This window comes from Platichthys flesus, chromosome 21 (genome assembly GCF_949316205.1).
Source record: "Platichthys flesus chromosome 21, fPlaFle2.1, whole genome shotgun sequence".
Classification (NCBI taxonomy): Eukaryota; Metazoa; Chordata; class Actinopteri; order Pleuronectiformes; family Pleuronectidae; genus Platichthys; species Platichthys flesus.
Window position 1 is genome coordinate 864,518 of NC_084965.1, and position 26,613 is coordinate 891,130.

The 26,613-nt window shown below is 46.6% G+C and overlaps 2 protein-coding genes across 3 annotated transcripts in view; one reads left to right on the forward strand and one right to left on the reverse strand.

Moving 5' to 3' along the window:
- Positions 1-1,303: 1,303 nt before the first annotated feature.
- On the forward strand, positions 1,304-7,178 carry ssr1 (signal sequence receptor, alpha). Its single transcript, XM_062379197.1, has 9 exons — positions 1,304-1,460; positions 3,044-3,177; positions 3,439-3,535; positions 3,616-3,719; positions 3,828-3,986; positions 4,124-4,200; positions 4,486-4,564; positions 4,823-4,916; positions 5,873-7,178. Exons 1-9 carry the CDS (start codon positions 1,394-1,396, stop codon positions 5,938-5,940), a joined length of 879 nt encoding a protein of 292 aa, XP_062235181.1. The 5' UTR covers positions 1,304-1,393; the 3' UTR covers positions 5,941-7,178.
- A 4,891-nt stretch (positions 7,179-12,069) lies between these two features.
- The window catches only part of LOC133932456 (sodium channel protein type 4 subunit alpha-like), a 92,856-nt gene continuing 78,312 nt past the window's right edge, over positions 12,070-26,613 (reverse strand). For both annotated transcript variants that reach the window (XM_062379133.1, XM_062379132.1), the window contains 9 exons: positions 24,094-24,248; positions 23,617-23,790; positions 21,220-21,342; positions 19,501-19,776; positions 17,149-17,202; positions 16,727-16,864; positions 16,135-16,239; positions 15,635-15,905; positions 12,070-14,363 (listed from right to left, as the gene is read on the reverse strand). In XM_062379133.1, coding sequence (XP_062235117.1) covers positions 13,051-14,363; positions 15,635-15,905; positions 16,135-16,239; positions 16,727-16,864; positions 17,149-17,202; positions 19,501-19,776; positions 21,220-21,342; positions 23,617-23,790; positions 24,094-24,248 — 2,609 coding nt within the window. In that variant the 3' untranslated portion in view covers positions 12,070-13,050. The remainder of the gene's footprint in view (positions 14,364-15,634; positions 15,906-16,134; positions 16,240-16,726; positions 16,865-17,148; positions 17,203-19,500; positions 19,777-21,219; positions 21,343-23,616; positions 23,791-24,093; positions 24,249-26,613) is intronic.

The window sequence follows — 26,613 nt, forward strand, 5'->3', positions numbered from 1 at the left end:
TTTTGGAATCTCTGCCGGACGCAATTTTTAGGTCTCAAAAAGAGGACATGTCCGGGAAAAAGAGGACGTCTGGTCACCCTATGTTATGGCCATTGCCTTTTTGCTGTCCCGTGGTAGTTTGTCACGTCTTGCAAAGCTTTCGGCCAGCGTGGGTTGCTGAAGCGAGCCAGAGGCTTGTTGCTTCGCCTTGCTGCTCTCGCGAAAATCCTCATGTTCTTTTTTGTGGTGTTTTTTCAAATGTGCGATGAGGTTGCTTGTATTGAACCTTCCCGGTTCTGTCCCTCCACGGGACACTTGCGCCTGACAAATGTTGCATTTAGCTGCAACGTCTTTGTCCGAGTTTACGGTAAAATACTTCCACACAGCCGACATCACTACACCTTGCTGCAGGCACACACGTTGTCGTTGTTGTGATCACGTGGGCTGTGCATGCTGGATCAGAGACGCTCTTCTTCCGCGGCCGGCACCAACGTTAATTAAGGGGCATTACCACCTACTGTGTTGGAGTGTGATCAAACCAGAGTCACCTATTATAGAAGTCCTGGAGCGGTTAATGGACAGCTTATATCGGAGCGCTTATATCGGAGTTTTTAGATTCAGTCCGATAAAATCCGATATTCACTTTTTTGGCTGATATCGGACTGATTTCCGATATCAATATCGGATCGGGACATCCCTAATTGATATTTATGAGAACATTTGTTTTTATTCTGCTTTTCCCACCAATTCAAGTGGTCTAGAACCAGACAGATTGATCAGAACAGAAGTATAGAATCAGACAGACTCAACCAGGCAGAACTCTAGTACTAGACAGACTAAACCAGACAAAACTCTAGAACCAGACAGAACTCTAGAATCGGACAGACTGAACTGGACAGAACTCTAAAAACAGACAGAAGTCTAGAACCAGGCAGAACACTAGAACCAGACAGACTGATCCACACAGAAGTCTATAACAATACAGAGCTCTAGAACCAGACGGACTGAACCAGACAGACGGAACCAGACAGACTGAACCGGACAGAAGTCTAGAACCAGACAGACTGATCCACACAGAAGTCTATAACAATACAGAACTCTAGAACCAGACGGACTGAACCAGACAGACGGAACCAGACAGACTGAACCGGACAGAAGTCTAGAACCAGACAGAACTCTAGAACTGGACAGAACTCTAGAACCGGACAGACTGAAGTCTAGAACCAGACAGAACTCTTGAACCGGACAGACTGAACCAGATGCTAATGTCGAGCTAATAACGTGATAAGCACATGGAACCATCGACACGACATGGAACACAGCGCTGGGGACGTCTTTCGCCAGCGGACCAACTGTTTCCGGTCGGTGTGTTTAAAGCGGAAGTGAGAGCTGTCGCTGGTTACTGCCTCTAAAGATGAAGTTTCTTTCCAAACTGCTGCTGCTCGCGCTGTTAGCCTTCCCGGCTGCGCTGCTCACCAGAGGTAACCCGAACCCCGACCCTATACCTAACCCTCCGCTGGGGACAGGCTCCGGTAGCTAGCTGCCGCGGACGTGCTAGCGCTAGCAGCTAACTAGCTCAGTGAACAGGGCGGCCTAATTTAGATCTAACTGGATATGACTGTGTGTGACTCGTGGCGTTTCCCCGGACTCGGTGGTAGTTTGTGGTCGTGAAGTGAAGTGAGTTCTGTCCCGTGAAGGTCTCTGTGGATGGAGTTGAGTGTTAGCTGTTAGCTGTTAGCGGCTAGCTGCAGGGCCGCACTTTGTCCGCCTGCTAACACTGACGTGTCCTTACTGAAGCTAACAAGCTAACTGTCTCTGGGCTCTACCAGAAAGAGGCTTCACTCCCCGGTGACCTCACTTTACATCGCGGGGACTTAATACCTTTAATTAACTGGGACATGTCTGATTTGTTGATTCAGCAGAAACACGAGTCTCATTTTAAATGTAGCATCATGCTAACAGCCTTCTGGTTGGAAGCGTCACGGACAGTCTGGTTCCGTTTCCTCATTGTAATTATTATAGTAATATATTATAGAGAATGTGGTCACGTGGTTGAAGATCATCTGCAGCTTGTTCTGTTTAAAGTCGAGATGTTGATGTTCTGTTAGTTTCTCTCTCAGGCTGTAACGGGACTAACTACATGTTCTACGTGATCTGAACTAACCTGCATTTTCACTGTGGTTCCAAACCTCTGATTCTGTGTAAAACCCACATGTGGAATTATAAAAAAGTAATTTTCATTTAGTCTTACTCTGAAATAATTCCTATTTCATCTCTTCAGGATGATTTTTCTGATAGTTGCATGTTGGTCTGGGTTCAAAGTTACGATTGGTCCAATTGTTTAAAGATAACCCTCCACACGGAATATAGTTTACATCAACGCTCCTCCAGCTGCTGTAAGCAGAACTGATCACATACCTTTTGGGTTTCAAATCTACATTTTAATAAATATCTGAACCTGATCGTCTGTCCGATGATGTGACTGAAGCCAGCGACTCCCAGAGGCTTTGAACACCTTCGAATCGCTTCAGCAGAAGATCGTAAACATGGTTTTAGTTAAAGAAGTAACTGCGATGTTTGGAAACGATGGTGTAGACGCTCACGACCGCTGATTAGAACTTTTCTTCCAGGACGTAGCCTTTCCTGATTCGTCCAGCTCCTGTCACATGACCTCTTTCCAGTAGAGAACCCACCAGCCTCAGCTCCTAGAGACTAACACAACATGGAGAATCAGTCACTGACCCTGTGGGGTCGCTAACAGCTGTTCAGCTCTGTTCACACTGGCACGTGCATGTGACAGGTCATGTGATTTCAGTTTTCATGCGTGTTAGAACGGACGTTGATTAAAACTGAGACAGAAGTCGTGTGTTTGAAACCGTCGCCCTTTGGATACAGGCTGAGCTGTGCAGTCACTTCTCCTCTCCTGCTCGGTGGTTCTGGTTCTGTGAGGGAAGCAGAGACCTGCAGGTGTTTGTACCTGTTGTTGTTGTTTCTGATGTGGTTGAAAATCACTGAAGAGCTCTTCACCCAATTCACTGAGAGTAACCTGTTGTTTTGATGTCAGGGCCGGTGGTGAGTGCTCAGGATCTGACTGAAGATGAGGAGGCTGAGGCCGTGGAGGAAGATGTGGTGGACGATGTGACGGCTGAAGACGAGGACGATGAGGCGGAGGTGGAAGACGATGATAACGTGGAGCTGGTGAGTGACCGACTCCATGAAGGTCCAAATATCACAAACAAAACACGTGGACAGAATGTTATTCACACACAAAGATGATGGAGGATTTAAAATATTCTAGAGGTACATGTTTATAATCTAAAATGTCAACGTGTGGACTCGTATGTTGATGAAGAAACTAATCATTTAATACAATAACATTTTCACACAAGATTAGATTCGACTTGAAGTTATGAATTGATACTCAGGGAAACTAAACCTGCTGATTGTGTTTGTGTGTAGACGGAAGAGAAGGAAGAGGAAGAGGAGGAGGCGCTGGTTGGAGAGGTGAAGGCTTCCCCCAACGCTGACACCACCATCCTGTTTGTCAAGGGAGATGGTAAAGAACTAATTTCTCTCATTCATCATTTCTCCATCGCTGTGTGACCTCGTCTGACCCGTGTCCTGGTTTCCCTCCAGACTTCCCAGCCAACGACATCGTGAAGTTCCTGCTCGGCTTCACCAACAAGGGATCCGAGGAATTCGTGGTGGAGTCGCTGGACGCGTCTTTCCGTTACCCACAGGTAGGAGTCTCAGGACCCCCCCCCCCCCCGCTCAGCTCCAACCACCACACACCACCACAGGTCCCTGGTCCCTGACCAGTCTAACCTGGTTCTGTTTGTCTCGGTCAGGATTACCAGTTCTACATCCAGAACTTCACGGCTCTGCAGCTGGGCACCGTGGTGCCAGCCAGCAAACAGGCCACGTTCGAGTACTCCTTCATCCCCGCGGAGCCAATGGGGGGGCGGCCGTTCGGACTCGTCATCAACCTCAACTACAAGGACGGCAGTGTAAGGATCCCTCCATGCTCTTCAACATTTAACCTCTGACCTTTGATTCTTCCTCCATCTCTTCTCTTCTCACTCTCCATGTTGATCCTCTCGTGTCCTGATTTCCTTTCTTTTCTTCTTTGTCCTCCGCTCTGCAGGGAAACATCTTCCAGGACGCGGTGTTCAACCAGACGGTGACTATCACAGAGAGAGAGGACGGCCTGGACGGGGAGACGTACGTGTTGGTTCTGCTTCTCTCAGTTATTTCTGTTATGTCTCTGCGCTGGTGACACCTAGTGGCCAGAGGTGTCATGTTTTCATGTGAACGTGATATCTCAGGAACGACTGGAAGGAATTTCTTTAAATTCAGGTCTGGGTGAACTTGATTATCTTTTGAGGTCAAGGGTCACAGTGACCTCATGAGTATGTGATTTAACCTGTTTGGTTGGGGGGGTGGGGTTGGTTGGATATTCTAGGTTCTTTTCCCTCTTCGTCCAAACCCTCTTGTCTCCATGTTCAGGATCTTCATGTACGTCTTCCTGTCGGGCCTCGGGCTGCTGGTCGTTGTCGGCCTCCACCAGCTGATGGAGTCTCGAAAGGTAAACAGCACGTTTATTATCTCTCTGGGGGGGGTCTCTCTAAAGATCAAACACCTGCATGTTCGTTCATTAACAGAGGAAATGATCCAGAAGAAGAGTTATTCCTTTAAAGGCTCAGTTTCAGATCACCAACCAGTCATGTGCATGTAGAAGTCAAATCTCTTGATGAAGTAAAAAGTGATTTCAAATAATAACAAGTGTTAAACATGGACTTTACACTCTGTTGTGATCTGTGTGTGTCTGTGTGTGTGTGTGCAGAGGAGGCGTCCAGCTGCCAAGGTGGAGATGGGAACCTCGAGCCACAGCGACGTGGATCTGAGCTGGATCCCTCAGGAAACACTCAACCAGATCAGTACGTACTCTTCACTCATTTGATGAACAGTAACTGGTTCAGTGTTTTAATCCTGAGTGACGACAAGCTGCTGAATGAGTTCAGGTGAATTAACATGAACACAAACAAATGGCTGTTGGAGTCCAGACGTTCTCCATGTCCTTTGATGTTTCCTCGCTGGGTCAGCTGACGTCTCTGTTGTCTTCCTGCTTCACCTGTTTCTCAGTGACCTTTAACCTTCTCTCTCTCTCTCTCTCTCTCTCTCTCCTTCTTCTTCCTCGCTGTCACGCTTCCCTGCGTCTTCAGTGCAGAGTCGCAGAGGTGAGGTCTGCTTCATGTCGTGTGTCTGGACTCTGAACCTTCTGGTCTTAAATGTTTCTTCTCACGGGGGGGGGGGGGGGGGGGGGTAGCTGAACAATCAAAGCTCTCGGTGTCATAATTAAATATTAAACCATGTTGGGTCAAATGAAGATGTTGTCAGATGGAGAAATTGAATTAACATCAGCACAAGTTCTACATTTCTGTTTTCGAAAGTTAATCCAGGATCGTTTATGAAAACTGAAACCTTGTTTTATTCATCAGTTCAAACCAACGTTCTCTCTTTTTGAACAAACATTATTCTATTAATTATAATTAAGATGATATACAACATTAAAGTGGAGCTTCGGCTGCACCTATTCATCTTTTCTTAATCACAATTCTCTTTTTGGACTAAACTGTCTAAAACATGACTGTAAATAGAGATGGACGACATCTGGGTCGCCCCCTGGTGGCTGGCTGCAGTGTAGCTCATTAACTCCACCTCCTCCATGTTAGTAGAGGAAACCTCTTTAATCTTGTGATGAACACAAGTGACGTAGGTGTTGTCTGCATGGAAGTGAGATCAGATCTCAGGTCAGATGTTATGAGAAGGTGTGAACGAGGCCAGATGTTCCTCCTCCATGACACTCTCTCTCTCTCTCTCCCCCCCCTCACAGACAAAGCGTCTCCGAGACGATCTCCACGCAAGAGGAACCAGAAACGCTCGGTCGGCTCCGACGAGTGACGGCGCCCGGCACCGCGGCGACAACACTCCACCCCCCCTATGAGGGGGGGGGGGGGGGGTGCCAGCGCCACATCAAGCGCACTCTGCCGCTCTAATGAGAAACTTTGACCAGTGCCAAGCTCAGCGATGGCTGGCTCTAAGTTCAGCTTGAAAACTGCTGAGCACACACACACACACACACTGCACTGCCCTGTTTGTTTAAGTTGTGTTGATGAAGCCGTCACACAAAGGTTTGTTGTGTTTCTGATGCACAACAACGTTTCTCTCTGACAGGTCAATACCTGCTGATGTCATCATTGTTCTGTTTGTTTTTTTACTGTGTTCAGTTTGGTTCATTGGGCTGAAAAAAGAATCATCAGATCAAAGGATCCACACGAAACGAATCTGCTTCAATCTTTGTCCGTTTTCTAGAAGAAACATCGAACGATGACTCGTCAGCTTTTTGAGGAGTCGATGGAAAACGTCAACTCTTTCCTACGTTCTGTAGAACTGATGAACGGACGCTGTGATTGGCAGATTCGTTCCTGAGTCGATTCAGTCTCACTCCGGTGTGATGGAGACACCGTGACCGCTTCTCTTTTGCAGTTTGTTTTTCGGTGTCGTTTTTGCGTTAGAATCCATCTTTTTGTTTTTGTGGCGCGTATCCGCTCTGCTCCATCTGCTCCATCCCTCCTTCCTCTGCTCCATCCCTCCTTCCCCTGCTCCATCCCTCCTTCCTCTGCTCCATCCCTCCTTCCTGTGAGAAGGTTCACACGCTGCCTGACACTCGCTCTCAGAAGCAGGTCCAGATCTTCCTGTGGACGTTTCAGCGGCCGGAGGCAACAACAGGGACGGGTTTGGATTTGGAGACAAAACAAAAAAACGGTTCAAACTAAGAAAATGTCCAGTGAACATAGAAGAAGTTTGAAAGAACAACTCATGAAATGAAGTGAAACATTTTCTTTTCTCCATTGAATCGTGAAACCCCTAAAGCACTGGTGCAAACACTGATGGACGCTGACGCAAAACTATCGGGTTAATTTATTTGAGTGACAGATTGGGCTTAACTGGGAGGGTGGGTTTCTGTACTGTATTTCTGTTTTACCACTAGGGGGCGTCACGGGCTCTGCAGCGTTTGAATGTTGGTCGACTGTGAAGCTTCTGTGAGTCGTTGGGATTGAGAGAACGTTCACAGACATGAGCTTCTACTTTTATTTGCTTTTAAACGTGCAGGAGAATAAACGATGATTTGCTGTAGATCCACTGAGTCCGTGTGTTTTTAGTTCTGCTTCAGGTCTGTCTCAATATTTACTGATGAACAACAAATCAAAGTATATAAGATGCAAACAAAGTTAAATTTAGACGTTACATCAGAATTTACTTTTCATGAAAACACATTTGAATAGAACATGACTCAGTGTAACTCTCAGGTTCAATCAGTTGCAGCGAATCACACACTCACTGATATCAGTCCACTGGAAACTGGATTATTTTCATAATGATCCAAGAATTGTTCTGAGGAATCAGAATCAGGGTGAGGGAGTCCCCTCTCTCTTGTAGTGCCTGTTTCCTCCAGCAGGAGGCAGTATTACAACCGATTTTAAAACTAATTTTCTTCATGTCTCCTCTTCCCCTCTCCTTCCTCCTCTTCCCTTCTCTCCTTCCTCCTCTTTTCCTCTTCCTCCTCTCTCCTTCCTTCTCTTCTCTCCCCTTCCTCCATCCCCCTCACTCCTTCCTCATGTCTCCTCTTCCCCTCTCCTTCCTCTTTTCCTCTTCCTCCTCTCTCCTTCCTTCTCTTCTCTCCCCTTCCTCCATCCCCCTCACTCCTTCCTCATGTCTCCTCTTCCCCTCTCTCTTTCAGTGCTTGTTTTCTCCAGCAGGAAGCAGTATTACCACAGATAAAACTCATTTCCTTCATGTGTCCTCTTCCTCTCTCCTTCCTCCTCCTCTTCCACTGTCCTTCCTCATACCTCCTTTTCCCCTCACTTCTTCCTCATGTCTCCTCTACCCCTCTCTTGCAGAGCCTGTTTTCTCCAGCAGGAGGCAGTATGACTCCAGACTGATTTTAAAACTAATTTCATTCCTCATGTCTCCCCTTCCCCTCTCTGCTTCCTCCTCTTCCCCTCTCTGCTTCCTCCTCTTCCCCTCTCTCCTTCCTCCTCTTCTCCTCCTCTTCCCCTCTCTGCTTCCTCCTCTTCTCCTCCTCTCCTCCTCACTCCTTCCTCCTCTTCTCTTCCTCTCTCTTCTTCCTCCTCTTCCCCTCTCTCCTTCCTCCTCTTCCCCTCACTCCTTTCTCCTTCTCTCCTCCTCTTCCCCTCTCTCCTTCATCCTATTCCCCTCTTTCCTTTCTCATGTCTCCTCTTCCCCTCTCTGCTTTCTCCTCTTTCCCTCTCTCCGTCCTCCTCCTCTTCCCCTCTCTCCTTCCTCCTTCTCTCCTCCTCTTCCCCTCTCGGCTTTCTCCTCTTCCCCTCTCTCCTTCCTCCTTCTCTCCTCCTCTTCCCCTCTCGGCTTTCTCCTCTTTCCCTCTCTCCTTCCTCCTCCTCTTCCCCTCTCTCCTTCCTCCTTCTCTCCTCCTCTTCCCCTCTCGGCTTTCTCCTCTTTCCCTCTCTCCGTCCTCCTCCTCTTCCCCTCTCTCCTTCCTCCTTCTCTCCTCCTCTTCCCCTCTCTCCTTCCTCCTCCTCTTCCCCTCTCTCCTTCCTCCTCCTCTCCTCCTCTTCCCCTCTCTCCGTCCTCATGTCTTCTTTCTCACAATATTCTGTATTAAAGACATAAATATATATGCAGACACAGAAACTTCAAAATAAAACCAACACTGTAGATTCAGTATTAAATTTGTTCTGGTTTATTACAGGAGGCTTTATTCTTTTTTATACAGAGACATGAATTTGCAAAATACTAAAGTATTTCAACTCAAAGTACTAAAAAGTGTGTATATATATATTTAAATTATTGTCTCTAAAACACGGGGGGGGGGGCTCACTGAGGCACAGCTTCGCCTCCTTTACAACGAGGTTTCACTGAGGTCGGAGGAAACCTCAGAACTTTCTCACTCATTGATATTCTCATGTGTGTAATGTTCAGTTGTTGAATTTGTTGAGGGCACTACTGTTAAAGAATCTCCCACTTCCTGTCCGTCTTCTTTAAGTTCCTGACTTTTTCAAAGTAAGATCTCTGACGTGGATCCACTCACATTAACACTTCTCATATAAATAAACCTCATCTTCAAAACTCTGATTTGACCTTTTCCAACCTGACGTGTTGGTGATGAACTCTGACGCCTCCGTTACAAACATCTTCCTGAATCGAGGCAACAATCTGGAGATATGAGGTTTCTGTGTGATATGAAGCCAGAGACCCGGTGGAACCACTTTGACAATCGGTGTGAAACCAGTTGCGGTGTAAACGGGGCGACGGTGGTTGAAGCAGTGAGAGGACGCCTGGAAAAACCAAATCCATGAACTGACTCGGTTCTGTAAAGAAGACGCAGCTTCGCTCGCCGCCTGGTTACACAAGTGTTGTATTGCATTTCACACAGTCAAGAGTAACAACAGTAACAACAATGAACAATGAACAATGACACCACTTCCTGTGCATGTCCTCCGGGTTGGTACCTACGAGTTTGTCCTTTTATTTTGAAGGTGACACACGGGCCGGTTTGAGATCCTGTTTCCCGCCTGGACTCAGAACTCGGTTCAGTTTGCTGCTGTGACGCGACACAGTCGATGTGCAGCTGAAGTTTTTGTGCTCAGTGAAACCAAAGGTCCAGATTCACCGAAGTTCAACACAAACCGTTGTGATGAAGCTTTCGTTCCAAACCAGGAACAGTTCCCTCAGAGAATCAGAGAATCAGAGGTTCGATGCCGGGTTCTCATTCCCTGCGCTGTGGAAACATTCTGACGTTTGAATTATTACACAAATCATCGACTCTTGTACCACTTCATGCTTTTTAATTAAATTTCTCATATTGAAACTGAGGAGGTCAATTTATTTTCCTGAATGATGCAGATTTGCATCTTGACTTCATGAACCCGCCCAGTTTTCTGATTTGGTCTTTTCGAACGTCTTCGTGAATCTGAACCTTTCTGTGGTTTCCTGTAATCATGTCATCAGCCAATCGGCTCTCAGTGCTGAGCCTCAGCGGTGACGGGGGGGGGGGGGGTGAGAGACCGTGGACCTCGCTCATTATCAAAAACACTTAATCTGTCAATCAGCCAGTCAGTCAAAGTGGGAGCATGGCTTGGAGAGGTGGGTGGATGTGTAGCAGGCACACTCTGGGTCTATTGCTACTGGAAACAGCCCTTCAGCACCACTGCAACCTGGAGACGCCTCCTCACGGTTCAGCAGTGTCTTAAGAATCTACCTACATCTTTATTATTCTCAATAGAATCTAGTAGAAACAGAGTCCAGACCAGTAAAACTCTTCTTTTTTGTCTTTTTCCTTTTTCATATTAGTCTAATAAAGCGTTTAGTAAAGATCCCCCGGGTGACCACGAGGACGGAGAGAGAGAGACAGAGAGAGAGAGAGAGAGAGAGAGAGAGAGAGAGAGAGAGAGAGAGCGCTGTACACACACTTTGACACTTGAATAAAAACACGCAGCTTCATGTCAGTGTGTTCGTCTGTGATTCCTCAGTAACACTGTCTGTGCTGCATCAGGGAAACAAGTCTCTTCCACTCGTTCAGGTGTTATTGTGCATTTCAGGTGTTTTCCTCGGATCAGCCACAGATTCAAACCGTGAGAAAAAGATTCTCTAAGAATTCACTTGAATGTGTCGGCAAACCGTTTATTGCTTTACGCGGTTTGGTCTTTTTTTGTTTCTCTGTGCAAAATAGATAAAGAGTCGTGTCAGGGTGGAGCCTCCATTAAAATCTGAATCTGAGATCCAACAAAGCAATAAATAAATAAATAAATAAATATACATAATTAAAGCTGTGATGTGATTTGAAGAGTTTCTTTTCAATCTCCCGATTTTTTTGTAGGAAAATAAAAATACCTTTGAGTCTGTTCTTTTAAATCGATCGATTTTGAGGGAATACATTTATTTTCTATCTTTTGAACTTTGGTCCAATTGTTCCAAACCGTCAGTTTCACTTCTCAGTTAAGAAACTAAACAGGAATCACTGCATATGAAATTATCACTTTGATTTCAAATGAAACTCTTCATATCATTCAGTGAAACAGGAAGTGAAGAAGCTTTGAGCATCGTGGAATCAGTGTCCTGGAAACAAACCGCTGCAGATCCTGGTTCAGTTTTCAAACTGTTGTCACGATAAATAAGTTTACAGTGTAAATCTGGTTAATTAAAAATGTTTCTCATCGTTCAATAAATCAAATGAAAAGACACAAAGAAGAAAAGGATGAAACCCTCTCGTCCCCTCACTTCCTCCAGTTTGTTGGATTTGATCTGTTTACGTTGCTGTTGTTGAAGTTACACAAATAAACAGCTTCATCAAATCAGACGTGAATAATCTCAAATGTTCTTCAGCGATAAACGAGTCGGTGAAATCAAAGCCGACAGCAGAACCGAGTCTCTGCTGCCACCTGGTGGCTAACGTGGGTTTTAATCCAGGACACTGATCGTAGCTCAAACACGAGGACGAGAACTAAACGTAAAGCGAAACGGGGATGAGATCATGACGCTCGTGTGGAGGTGATGTCACGCTCTGGTCGTTCGACAATCCAATGTGGGCGGAGCCTAACTCGGACCAGACGGAGAGTTAACGGGTGATTTGTCGTGAATAGTGACGTCACCGCTGCTAACAGACTCGTGAGCGATTCACACAGTCCGACACTTTTCTCTGATGTTTTGCACTTTAACGTATTTTCTGACTTCATGTTGTTTGCTTCTTTGCTTAACTTCTATCTGGAGGAAACAATATTCTTCCTACTTTGAAGTAAACAACATGATTAACGCCTTCAGATTTTAAGATATGAAAGTCGATCAATTGATAAATGGGTAATTTGTTAAATTGGTCAAAACAAATTCATAATTTGATGAGAAATAAACTCAGAAATCAACAACAATTGAGTCATAATGTCACGAGAGAAAAGTTATAATTTTAGAGAATGAAGTCGTATTTCCTGTAAATCTATGTAATTTTTACGAGGACAAATCACCCGCTGGTCACGGAGCCGAGGACGACGTCCCCCCCCCCCCCCCCCCCCCCCCCCGGTAGAATCACAGCTGGAAGAGTCCGCGAATAAATCTCATTGTGCACTCTCAGGATTTTGGTATTATCTCAAACGTTCTCAGAAGAGAATAATAAAACGCTCGCGGCTCTTCCTCGATGTGACGTGATCCAGATGTGTTAAAGTGAAGTTAAAATAAAAACTGATGAAGTTGCTTCTCAGGTTCTTCAGATTTTTCTCCTTCTCTTCTCTCGTCTGTTTCAACGTTGTAGTTCAGTCGCTCTCTTTCGTCACCAGCGCCCTCTGGAGTCGAAAGAGGGAGACTGCGTGTTGTTTCTTCAACTTACTCTAAAAAATATAAAAAATAGTAATAATCGTACCGCTATTAAAAGACTGGTAACATCAACAAAGTTATACTTTTACTACCAAAACATTGTTAAAATCACGTTCACTGTTCGCCCCCCCCCCGCCCTCTCGAGCGTCCGTTAGCGTGAGGGAACCGGCGTCGCTCTCACAACCCGGCTAACCCCGAGCACATTGATCATCTGTGGGAAGGCACAACCCCCCCAGGCCAATAAATGATGGATACATCTGTGATATAGTTGCTCTGACCCCTGTAGCTGAGGTCAAAGGTCAGTCAATGTCCTGAAAACACCAGAGACTTGAAAGGTCAGAGGGACCAGAGGAGGTTCTTCTCTCCTCTTCTGTCCTTCACTGGTTTCCTTCTCTGTCTCTGCAGTTTGTCTGTTTCCCAGTGAAGGAACTCTGTCGAGTCCAGGAAACTTCTCAGGGAACAGGAAGTAACATTAAAGGTAGTAAATGTTCCACGTTGTTTCCTTTCCCTCTGCACCTCCTGCACCTCCTGCACCTCCTGCACCTCCTGCACCTCCTGCTGCTCCTCGCTCCCATGCCGTTCCTCTCCAGCGTTCCCCAGCTGTGGTACATTCAGCAGACAACAGAACACAAGAGAACCCTGGTCTGTTAAATGCTTCTTCGGTTCCAGCTACGGAACCGCTTCCTGCCGCTGGTCCGGGTCGAGCACCGAGGACGAGGGTTCGCTGGGTTCACTTCCTGCAGCGTCAACAACAACAACAACGACTCCTGTGTTGACGACAAGCGGGTGGAATATCTCGGAGGTGGCTCGCGTCACGCTGTCGTACGACGGCGGAGAGGAGGTGGAGGAGATGGTCTCGGAGTGTTCGATGCCCAGCAGGCTGGAGCCGTAGTTCTCCCTCATCATGGCGGCGATCAGCCCTTCCTTCTCAGGAGCGTCTTCACCGAACATCCCCTCGCCTCCTTCTTCACAGACGCCTCCTGCGTGGCGAGGAGTTGTGATCTGACGATACAAGTAGGAGGCGGCCTTCATCTGCCGCCTCACCAGGTGTCTGCGGTAGCACCTCTGGATCACCGTGGCCGAGACGTCCTCCTGCTTCCGCCTCAGAGTCGTTGTGATTGGCTCATAGGAGATCTTGGAAGGGTTGGCCATCATGAACTTCTCCTCCATCTGCTGCTTGAGGGCGTCCATCTCGCCCGACTCCCCCAGGACTCGCTTGGTGAAGGCGAACAGGATGTCCAGGCAGTGGATCTTGTCCCCGCTGACCATGGGCAGGTCCATGGAGATCAGCTTGATCTTGTTGGGCTTGGTGATGCGCAGCGGCTCCGACAGCGAGTCGGCGAAGTCGGACAGTTTTGCGTACTCGATGAACTGCGTCGCCTCCGAGTCGAACTTCTCCCAAACCTCGTAGAACATCTCGAAGTCGTCCTCGCTCAGCGGCTCCGTGCTCTCCTCCGTGGCCACGCTGAAGTTCTCCAGGATGATGGCGATGTACATGTTCACCACGATGAGGAAGGAGATGATGATGTACGTGACGAAGAAGGTGATGCCCACGGACGGGTTCCCGCAGTTCCCCTTGACCGTGGTGCCGGTGTGGGGGAGGTGGGGGTTGCACTCCTCGGGGGAGTTGTTGAGGATGGGGCTGAGCAGACTGTCCCACCCGGCGGAGGTAGTGATCTGGAACAAGCAGATCATACTGTTCCCGAACGTCTCGAAGTTAAACATGTCGTCGATTCCCGACTGCCGCTTCACGTAGGCGAAGTTGGCCATGCCGAAGATGGCGTAGATGAACATGACCAGGAACAAGAGGAGCCCGATGTTGAACAGAGCAGGAAGTGACATCATGAGGGCGAACAGTAACGTCCGGATGCCTTTGGCTCCTCTGATGAGACGCAGGATACGTCCGATACGAGCCAATCGGATCACTCGGAAGAGGGTCGGGGACACGAAGTACTTCTCGATGATGTCAGCGAGTACGATACCTGAAGAACAGAAGAAGAAGGTTCAGATCAGATCTCGTTTTCTCACCTGGACATCTGAACCAGGATTCATGTTAGTTCTGGTTTCACGTAAAGAATTTTGTAGGACATATGTTCGTCCTGTCATCATCACCTACGTGGGCGGAGTCTACCTGTACTTGACTCTGATTGGTTCTGATTAGAAACTACTTCCTGCCTTGGTCCCTTTTATCTTCTGAAAACCAGAAGCTGAAGACGTGCTCCTCTCGTCCAGGACGTCCTGAGAGTGACATCATGTCCGATCTGCTCTGATTACTGAGCCGTCGAGTCAAACACACACACACAGACACACACAGACACACACAGACACACACACCTTCATCTGTCTTCCAGGGGTGAGTGATGGCTGATTGAAGGGATGAGCGGGGGGGAGTTGAGGGAGTCACCATCACATCATACATCAACACGACTGCCGGGAGTGAGGGGGGGGGGGGGGGGGGGGGGCAAGACCAATCCCCCCCCCCCACCCATCACCAACCCTCACCCTTTAAAACTGAGTCGTAACAGGAGCCAACAAAATGTCCTCACAAACCATGGTTTGTTCAAACTAACACAGAAAGACACACACACACACATGCTCGTGCACACACACACACACACACACAGAGAGACACACATGGACCAGCTGATGTAACGGGTCATTCCTGTTTGATTTGTCTCTAGGGAACGCCCTCTGGCAGCTCTGATTGCTGCTGTTACCTTCACCTCCCCCAGACACGCACACACAGACACACACACACACACATGCACACACACACATTCGTGTCAAGCTAACAGCAGCAGCAACACAAAATACGAGCACTGATCTCTAAAGTACCTGTTTTGGCTATTGTGTGTGTGTGTGTGTGTGTGTGTGTGTGTGTGTATGTGTGTGTGTGTGTATGTGTGTGTGTGTGTGTGTATGTGTGTGTGTGTGTGTGTGGTCCTGTATATGACCATATGGGACCTTGAAGCTGGATAAACATCGAGGCCAAACTGATGGTCACTTTGTTGACGGATAACTGTCATGTCAGACTGGACACACACACAGACACACACATACACACATACACACACACACACTCGACCAGTCACACACCTCTGAACCCGACCTGATGATTGAGGTTTTTTCTCAGAGTCAAATCATTCTGATCGTGTTTATTATATTTGAACCATCATTTTAAGAGTGTGAGTTCTAATCAGCTGATTCAGAACCCGTTGATCTGGATCTGGATCGTGGATCTCAGCCGACTCACCGACGATGGAGAGGATCACGACCACGAAGTCGAAGATGTTCCAGCCGACGGTGAAGAAGTAGCAGCGCAGCGCCACGATCTTGGTGAGGCACTCGGCGGTGAAGACGATGATGAAGGCCAGGTTGACGTTGTTCAGGATGTACTCCATCTGTGGAGACTGCTCGTCCGTCTCCACCATCATGGTGATCATGTTGAAGAGGATCAGAACCATGATGATGATGTCGAAGGCCTGCTTCCCGGCCAGGTCGAAGAAGAAGCCCTGCAGAGGGTTCTAGAAGAAAGACGCTTCACATGTAAACATTTCACTCTTTATTCATCTCAACAGCTGAGGACATTAGACCTTTATTTTGAAATCTGCTCTATTAAAGGTAGAACTTTGTGATTATTGTTGTTGAATTATTTTAGTTGTCGTAGTTTTCTGTTCATGAAAACTCCAAACTCATGTTTAATGACCTGCTTCTTCATAATGTCTTTTATTGTGAAGGGCAGTGTGCTGGTACCGTGGGTCGGGGGATGGGTTTCTGAGGTTTCTTGGAGCCCAGCTTCTTCATGGCGTTGTAATATTTCTTCTGCTCCTCTGTCATGAAGATGTCCTGTCCTCCTAAGTAAACACACACACACACACACACTTCACAATCATTCTCATTGTCCTGAAAGACACAACAACATGTCTTAAACTGTCTAAAAACAAATAGACGTGTCGGTTACTTTTAAACACTTTTTACATCTTGGTGGTTTTTACTCTGTATTTGAAGCAGATGAAGGATTTTGTGAACGGCAGGTCAGCCAATCAGAGACGAGTCCGATCATCTCTCATTGCCTGTTTTTTTACATTTCATTTCAACTTTGTTTTATTTATATATCACCTTTCAAACCAATCAAATAGTGGATTTAAAGCCATTGACACAAGCTCAGAAAGAAGAGCACTTATACATTGTAAAAGATTTCAAAGTAAATTATGATAAAACCGTCAAATGTTAATAAAACAGCATAAATAATAAGAAGACACAAATAATAAAAACCACTAAAGAAAGAGAGAAACCTTCAGATTCTGTGAAAGTGAGTGAACTGTGTAACGGCAGTGGGACTCATCTTTCGTTTCTGCTGGTTGAAGTTGTCGATGATGACTCCGATGAAGAGGTTCAGGGTGAAGAAGGAGCCAAAGATGATGAAGATGACGAAGTACAGGTACATGTACAGATTGATTTCTTTGATCGGTTGCTCCTCGACCTGCGAGAAACAAACAACAAGATCATTAAGAACAAGAAACTCTCTCCATCGCCCGGACGAGGAGGTTCTGTTTGTCTGAATAAAAACTACTGGACAGATGTTTTATATTTTGTAGAAGGTGGGCTGGGACTGTGTCAAATATCTGGATCAATGTGCTGAAACTTAACTAACAGATTTGTATTAAATCAAATCCAAAGTGGTTCTCTCACGTCTTTGTGGCTTAATTTCAAACGTTGTGTTGAATCTTATTTCATCTGATGGTAAAAGAATGTAAAGTAACTCACGGCTCTGGAGTCCACGGCTGCGTACATGATCTCCATCCAGCCTTTGAACGTCGCCTGGAGGAACAGAAAAATGAATCTACTGCTCAGAACATGTGAAGAGAAGTTCATGATCCTCAAAGAGCTCGATGAAGGACAGGGACCCAGACGAGGACGGGGGGGCTGTTCACAAGTATCACTGGAAGTACATGAACAAACACACACACACACACACACACACACAGACACACAGACACACACACTAACTGAAGCCTATAGAAACGCCACAGTGTTCCTATATGAACGTTCAACACGTCCTTTTTAGGACTTCCTTCTTCAGCAGGGTGAGAGAGAGAGAGAGAGAGAGAGAGAGAAAGAGAGAGACAGCGAGAGAGAGAGAGAGAGAGAGAGAGAGAGAGAGAGAGAGGTTTCCACCTGTTGTTATTATGGTCTGTCGGAAGTGAGCGAGAGTGGTCACACTGTAAAAGGTGATGTTTTTTTTAACGGATGTGAAAGCGACTTTGTTCTGAACAGATTCAGTGAAATGTCGACTCATTAAAACTGATTCATTCTGATTATATAACAACTTCATGTTTAAAACTCCAGCAGTGAAATATTGAAAATACATAACTGACCGTATTAACAATATTAAATTATAAAATATATAAAAATATATCAGTCAGAGGAGGTGATGTGTTGGACAGATTCTAGATCGTACAGTTCTAGAATCTGATTTCAAGTCAATAAGAATAATCCAGAGCCGACAGAGGAAACTTTCTGTTTCTATGAATTATGTTTTTACAGCGTGAACATATTCCAGATGCTGATGAAGGGTTGCCCCCGCCAACCATCTCCACGCCGACCAGTCTGACACAGACGTGCGACCGGTTGCCATGGTGACCGGTAACTCCTCTCAGCTGAAGGACGAGATGGACGTCTTCTTCTCGTCCTCCTCTCCTCTCTCCATCCCTCATCCCTCCATCTCTCTGCTGTTTGAATCTTAGATTACTTACTCCTTTTGTCTCTCTCTCTCTCTCTCTCTCCTCTCTCCATCCCTCATCCCTCCATCTCTCTGCTGTTTGAATCTTAGATTACTTACTCCTTTTGTCTCTCTCTCTCTCTCTCTCTCCTCTCTCCATCCCTCATCCCTCCATCTCTCTGCTGTTTGAATCTTAGATTACTTACTCCTTTTGTCTCTCTCTCTCTCTCTCTCTCTCTCTCTCTCTCTCTCCCAGTCTTTCCATTTCCCTCCCACTTGGCTGGAGTCGCTCTAAAAATAAAAGCCTCTCAGACGCTGATTGATTGGAGGCTCTCAGGACTCCCGTGGTGGGCGACAGAGAGCGAGAGAAGGAAAGAGAGAACAAATTTGAGACAGAGGGAGAGAGAGAGAGAGAGGGAGGACGGAAACGAGGGCTTGTAACGGAGGAGATCGAGGTGATGGAGAGATGGAGGAGGAGGCGGTGGAGGAAAGTTGCAGGGGCTGTAATTGGCTTTGTTCAGGTTGTGTTTGCTAACGGATGCTGGAGCGACGGAGAGCAAGGGATGGAAAGAGGCAGAAAAAATAAATGACATAAAAACAGATTGAAGGCAGAACGGACGGATGGAGAAGCTTCAGCCTAAATGCAGAGGAAAGAAAAGTGACGGAGGGAAATACAGTAAAGGAGAAGTGTCTCATATCTTCATTTAAAAATAAACTTTATATGAAATAAAGGCTTTGAAATGTGGTTCATTTATGATTTTGATGGAATATTGAGAACTAAATTACTAATGGCACAGAAAAGTTTCTTATATCAATAAGATATTTAGTTTTACATCAGTTTAATTGAAACATAATTAAAGAGCAGAGAGAGAGAGAGAGAGAGAGGGAGAGAGAGAGAGAGAGAGAGAGAGGGAGAGAGAGAGAGAGAGAGAGAGAGAGACGTTAAAGACTTAAAAGCCGAGAGGGAGGCAGAGCGGACGAGTTTAAAAGTCAAAAGTGAGAGTGATGAAGAAGAGCAGGTGTGGGAGGAAAATTAAAGCGAAGAAGCAAATGGATGACGAGATGAGGAGAGCGAGGGAGGGAGGGAGCGAGGGAGGGAGGGGGGGGTCAACCCTCCTTCACTTTGTGGAGGTTTTAATTTGATCTGAAGTTGTCGAGCAGCATTTATTCACACAACGTTTGGTTCCTGTTGTTGTTTCACACGTTGACAGTGATGTTACGTCCTGACACGAGGATGAAGACCACGAGCAGTGAAAGAATAAATATTCAAGAACAAGTCGACTTTACTCTTCATCGTTTCCCCAAACTCTCGGTCGTACATGAACAGAGTAATCTGTAAAAATGAAAAAGTTGGTTTTGCTAAATATCCAGTGAACAAGAAGACGTGTGAAACTGACCACTTGCAGCAGAGCCAGGTACCCGGCGCCCACGTTGTCGAAGTTGACCTTGACCTTGGTCCAGTAGTAGAGCGAGCTGTCGTTGAGCGCCTCGCACTCCGACTTGTTGTTGATGAAGGCCGAGTCGTAGATGTGACCCGTGCGGTTCACGCAGCGGCCGAACTTCCCGGCGAACAGGTTCACGCCCATGATGCTGAAGATGAGCCAGAAGATGAGGCAGACCAGCAGCACGTTCATGATGGAGGGAATCGCCCCGATCAGAGCGTTCACCACCACCTGGAGGGGCGAGAGAGGCAGGGTGACGCACACAAACACACAAACACACAACAAGCACTGAAATACACTCTCTCCTTCCATGAGGAAAAGCTGGAAATGTTGGCTACTGTCAGATTTAACACAGAAGCTGTTTTCAGACATGAACTCTGCACAGTTGTGTGTGTACATGTTGGGTAGTTGGTGTTTGTGATGCAGAAGCAGCAGGTTGTCGTGTCAGACTCGTTCACACAAACAGGAACATGTGAGGAACATGTGAGGAACATGTCAGGAACATGTGAGGAACATGTGAGGAACATGTCGGTGGTCCATTTTAGATCTGAAAACAGCTTTTGAGTCCTCAGTGTTTTATTTGTATAACTTGTGTAGTTGATGTCTAATCACTAATCACACAATGTTCTGTTCTTCTATCAGACGTTTGCCGTCGGCCTCGAGGTTCTGAAACTCTTTGTCTCAAGACATTAGACATTAGATGTTTTTAACAGTTTATTGTTCCTAATATTTTCTTTTATCTTTCTTTTCGTTCTGTCTGTTTTGTATTTTGTGAAGGACTTTAGAAATAAAGTTGTATTTTTCCTAGTATCACTAGTTTCCAGTGAGCTTTGATTAGTGAGGTCCCTGAGGTCACTGAGGTCACTGAGGTCACTGAACGCAGCACGATGAACTACACGTTTCTTCAGGACTCAGTCGGAGGAACCAGCTCTCGTCTCCGTGTTGGTGTTCACACACAGAGACGAGAGCTGACACTGAAACTCAGTTCAGCCACCGCGCTGTACCCACAATGCACCTCTTCTACCCAGAATCCCGAGCATTGTGACACGAGAGCTAATCGCATTAGCCAGACAATGAAAGGAGCAGAGGATCATGGGAGATTGAATGCTCAGGTGTTCATTTCCCCAGCATCTCGAGCCGGTCGTGAACTTCCTGTGAACCAGAGTCACTTTAACTTAACTCCTTTCTTCAAGATTTTTTTATTTCACAAACGCTCTTAGGAGATGAAACGCTTCAGTCTGAAGGAGTTTCCTGTTCCTCTGTTGCAGAGTCAAGTGCTCTGATGATAATACTGATAAATGGGTCACAGAGAAAAGTTCAAATACTGATTCAATAAGAGACTTTCTGTGTCTGAGACGAGCCAATCAGAGAGCAGGGAATACTGGAGAGAGAGAGAGAGAAGGTGAGATGTAAAAAACAACACTCCTGGGCGTAAAGATCTAGATGTGACTAAAAGTTTGTTTCTTTCACAGGTTGTTGATCCCAGAACAGACTGGGTGTGAGTTTTAAGTTGTTCTATTCTTTGTTGCTGTGAATCTTCCAGATAATCTCCTGCTCTGTTCTCTGGACTCAAACCACCGAGTCGTTCTCCAGAGCTTCTCCTGACTCCATTCATCTGATTGACTGTGATCAGCTCCGCCCAGGTGTGTTAGCTTTATTAATACTGACTCTTACCCTCATGCCTTCAAATCTGGAGAGGGCTCTGAGGGGCCGCAGGGCGCGGAGCGTCCTCAGGGACTTGATCGCTGCAAAGTCTGAGTAGCCCAACGTGTTGGCCACCAGACTGACCAATGAGACCTGGGGCAGAGAGAGAGAGGACAGGAAGAGGCGGAGATCAGAAGAGAGAAGCAGGAACGTTAATCTGAAGACGAAGAGAGAGGGGGAGGAGACCGGAGCGGCCAATCAGAGCCCTGGATATCTGAGGACGAAGAGGCTGCGTTAGTTTAACAATCAGCTGATTCCTGAAGGAACAAGAGAAATGAAGCTTGTTAGAGTGAAGTCAAGTTTCTCCTCAGAATCCAGAACCGGTTCAGTCCTGTGAAAACTGTGGAGAAGAAAACGACTGAAAACGACTGAGACGCAGAAACACCGGACGCTTGATTTCATATTTATATCTGGACGGGGGAACGTGAACACCGTGGAACATCATGTTTAGTTAAATTATATATTTATTGACTCTTTTATGTGTTTTTTTTAAATATAATAATTGGAAAATCGAGTTTTTCATTTGTAAATCCTTTTAACAATCAATCTTTTTATTGCCCATTAAAATAAGGAAATAAAGAACTTTGAAATAAAGTCTCTATTTAGTGATTAACACATTTATTTGTGAAAAATATTAGTTAAATTTATCGAGCTATGATTCAATAATTGATGTAATAACTGAGCTATTTCTGCAGAGCAGGACCAGACTCATGTCCTGGTCCATGTTTGAGCTGCTTCATGTTTTTAAAAATGTCTTCTTCGTTCGTCAAACACAGAAACAGGAACATTTCTAAAAGCCTCTCAGTTCCCGGCTGAGCCCCAGGTGGGCGTGTCCCGGTCCAGCCGGGGGGGGCTGGTTCTTACCCTGATACCAGCGAAGCGAGCGGCGGCCCGGAGAGGACGCAGAGCCCTCAGAGTCCTCAGCACCCGCATGGCGGTGATCTGGTCCACAGAGATGAACTGAGCCAGGTGACCCATCACTGAAATCTACAGGGCGTTACACCGTCACTGTGACATCATCATCCGGATCATTTCAATACGTCAGAAGCAAAAACAACCGAACGGACTTTTCATTTCACTCTGACTTTGTGTTTCTTGAAGCTGTCGTCAGAAACTCAACACACAAATAAAAACATCTCTCAACGAGACAGAGACAGAAACAAGTGACGATGGATTCTCTGTTTTCACTGATGAAGACAACAACGTGAAGAAGGAACTAAAAACCAGAGCAAATTGTAAAATAAATCAAATCAATAAAGAGTAAAGAAAGAAGAGTTGAGGATCAACCAACAGACACAACAGGGTTTATCAACGGCTTGTTTTGATGATGTTCGGCCCCCTAGTGGCTGAGAACTGATTCACGCTTCTTTCCTCCACTTCCTGTTTCCTGTCTTACGTCTGCATGGATCCAGTGACTCAGCACATTCTCGCTTCAGCCCACATCAGTGAAACACCCAGAGAGAGTGTCCATTTCCAACTGGATGAAGGCATGTGCATGGTGTGCATCATAATCTGTGTGTGTGTGTGTGTGTGTGTGTTTGTGTGTTTGTGTGTGTGTGTTTGTGTGTGTGAGGTTAAAAAGCTGCTGCTGATCGTTTGGCTTTAGGCTGTTTGGACTTTTCTCTCTCTCTCTCTCTCTGCGTCGTCCTCTTTGTCTCTCTGTGTCTCTCGCCCCTTTATTCATGGGATGGCATCTCTGCACACACACACACACACACACGCACGCACACACACACACACACACACACACACACACACACACACACACACACACACACACACACACACACACACACGCACACACACACACGCACGTACACACACACACACACACACACACACACACACACACAACACTAAACTAGAGAGAGTGAGATGTCATCCTCTCTCTCTCGTTGTCTCTCTCTCTCTCTGTCTCACTCTCTCTCTCTCGCTCCCTCTCTCTTTCTCTCTCTCTCTCGCCATCTTTCATCCCTCGTTCTCTTCATGTCTTCTGCTATCTGTCACTTTTATTTTCTGTTTTCTTCAACAAAGACAGAAAAGGAAACAAAACATCTGAAGAAGAATAAAACAGTAGGAATAGAGATGATCTCTCAATGAGGGACATGTTGGACATGTTGGACATGTTGGTTCACAGCCTTCAGAGACTCCTTCATGGGCTGTGAAGAACGTGTCCTTGGAAGGACGCACCTGAGTTCAACTTAAAACCAACATCGTACATTTACTGCATTTGAAAGTAATCAAGTGATATGAAAATAAAATATTACCAATGTATATAACAGTGAGATGGTTTCAGCCTCACATCAGAGTTCACACTCAAACGACAAACGAATCAATCAACAGTGAAAGAATCTTTCAGTCACTCACATCCACGATGAGGAAGTCCAGCCAGCACCAGTAGTTGGTGAAGTACTTCTTGAAGCCGTAGGCGAGCCACTTGAGCAACATCTCCAGGATGAAGATGTAGGTGAAGATCTTGTCTGAGTACTCCAGCACCACCTTCACCACCTTCCTCTGTTCGATGTAGATGTCCTCAAACGCCTGAAGGGGGGGGGGGGGGGCAGATGTCAGGGCCCCGCCTCTCGCTTACAGACAACGAGGCAACGTCCAATTTATTATAATATATTATTTTAAAGGACGGATTGAGACTGGAAGTGTAAAGTTTGTTCTCTTCATCTTTAAAATTAAAGTCAAAGTCAAAGTCAAGTTATGAGAATTTATTTTGTAGTTTATTTAAATGACATTAAAGTAGAGAGAGTAGATGAAGGTAAAGAGAGTAGATGAAGGGAGAGAGAGTAGATGAAAATAGAGAGAATAGATGAAGGTGTGGTGGATGTGACTGACCAGCGCTCCGGAGCTGAGGAGGATCATGAAGATGATGAAGGACTCGAACCAGCTGTGCTCTACGATCTGGTAACACGTCTTCCTCGTCCTCCACCAGATCTGACCGAGGCCGGTGGACGTGTCGATGTCACAGCACCGAAACCTGGACACACACACTGAGGGCGAGAGACACACACACACAGACACACACACACACAGGGGAAAGAGAGAGAGCTTGTCAGTTTACTTTTTTGAAATGTGTAGAGGGAGAACGGTTAAAACCTTTTCAGACATTGTGTAGATTCAGAGTGTTTTTTGAATCTGAGTCGTTTTCCTGCAGCTCTTTTAGAATCAGCCTGAACTCCGACCCAGACGCCATCAGTCGCTCCCTCGTCCTCTGAGACGAGGATCAGATTTCTGTCCTCTCGCGTCATCGGCCCGTCGCCACTAACAACTCATCGCTGACGTTTCCAAACTCAATCTGCGAGTCGGAGACGGACGACCAGGAGACGAGGAGACGCGTCCTGACGTCCACTCGCCACGAGGAGCGGGAACTCCAGCTGAGTGATCGGTGCAGTGAGTGATGCTGACGTGCCCTCCAGCAAGGCATGATGGGAGCTCAGCAGCTGACAGAGGAAGTGGACAGGATGGGGCCGAAAAGATGTCTCACACACATGAAGAAGAAGTTTTGAAGAAAAGTCGGAGAAACAGGACGAATGAAAATATACGCTTTTTAGTTGAAGTTATATGTTAAATTGAAATATGCTGCTTGACCCAGTTTACGTTGATCCACGTGAAACACAACCACCTCTCTGTCTGTGGACTGGAGTGTTCAAAGTGACCAATCGGAAGAGGGGTGTGTCAGCTACTGGCCCCGCCTCCAAAGTGTTCAAACACGAGGTGATGGGCGAGCGACTGTCGGGCGGTGGCGAGTTCGGGAGCTACTAGCTAGCTGTAGGCTAACGTTACGTGCTACCAGAGCCGTGCAGAGGGTGAGTTGGCACCAGGATTAACCCTCATGTGAACTGCACACGTGAGGTGATGACACTACTTCGTTCTGACTGAGGAGGAACCTGGAGGAACCTGGAGGAACCCTGGAGGAACCTGGAGGAACCTGGAGGAACCCTGGAGGAACCTGGTGGAACCCTGGAGGAACCTGGAGGAACCCTGGAGGAACCTGGAGGAACCTGGAGGAACCCTGGAGGAACCTGGTGGAACCCTGGAGGAACCTGGAGGAACCTGGAGGAACCCTGGAGGAACCTGGAGGAACCTGGAGGAACCCTGGAGGAACCGGACGCCGGTACAGAACCTTGTTTTCAACACGAAGCTAAAGCAGCGTCGGATTGAGGAGCTGTGCTGGTTCAGAATGAAGAACCGTGGAGGAACCTGCCAGAGGAGATCAGGAGCTGTCACTGCTCGTCACTCTGTGATTGAAGCTCCGCCTCCTTCACTAATTAAAGCTCTGATTACCCACGCTCACCATCTCCATGGTTACTAATGGGCCATCCCCCGATACACTGGTCCAGTAATCCAATGAAAACAAGCCGGTGGTAACCCGACACCCATCAGCCCACTTGGCAAAGTTATTATCAGTGTGTGTGTGTGTGTGTGTGTGTGTCAGGAACCCCCCCCCCCCCACACACACACTTTGGCAGCGTCTCTAAACGTCTCGTTACATCACCTGTCGGTCGAGCCTCTGCTGCGCCACATCGATCCGGAATCGAACGCTACTCAGAAAACACGGCTCAGTGTTCCCCTGCCGGGTGATTGTCTCTGACCCCCGCTGCCCCCCCGACACACACACACACACACACGCCTTTTCCTCTAGCGCCCCCTTCAGGACAGACTCAACAGGATTGAAGGATCCCTCTCTACTTGTGCTCTCACTTATTTTTCCAACTAGGATCAAAAAGCCGGTCAGTGAAGTCTCAGTGAGCAGAATTCACACTTTCATGATTTCATTTCTCTGTTTAACGAGTGAGGGAAGAAATCATCTTCACATGTCAGCTTCTCCATAAACGCCCATAACATACTGGATGTTTTCTGTGATTTCATTTCACAGTTTTTAACATAAAATGTGAGAAATGTTTTTATACGTCCTTTTTATTTTCAGCATCTGAGTCTGAGAGGAAAGTGAAATCACATCGAGGAGAAACATGAGGACGGATCAGGACAAAGTGTCCCAGCGTCACTGAGACGTCCGCCTGCTGCAAGAGTCACATCGGAGACATCCAGCTACAGAGGCACACACACACACACACACACACACACACACACACACACACATACACACACGCACACAAACACACACACTCTCAAATATTCCCTCTCAATCGTGTCATGCAGCATCACAACATTAACCAATGAGTTGGCATTTAGAGAACTAATGAGGCAGCTAATCTAATGCCTGCTGTCAGCACATCACTGTGTGTGTGTGTCTGTGTGTGTCTGTGTGTGTGCGTGCGTGCACTGGATTTCTATGGATTTTTATATTTGCATGTGAGCTTATATAATTGGATTATGTGAGTGATACACTTTATC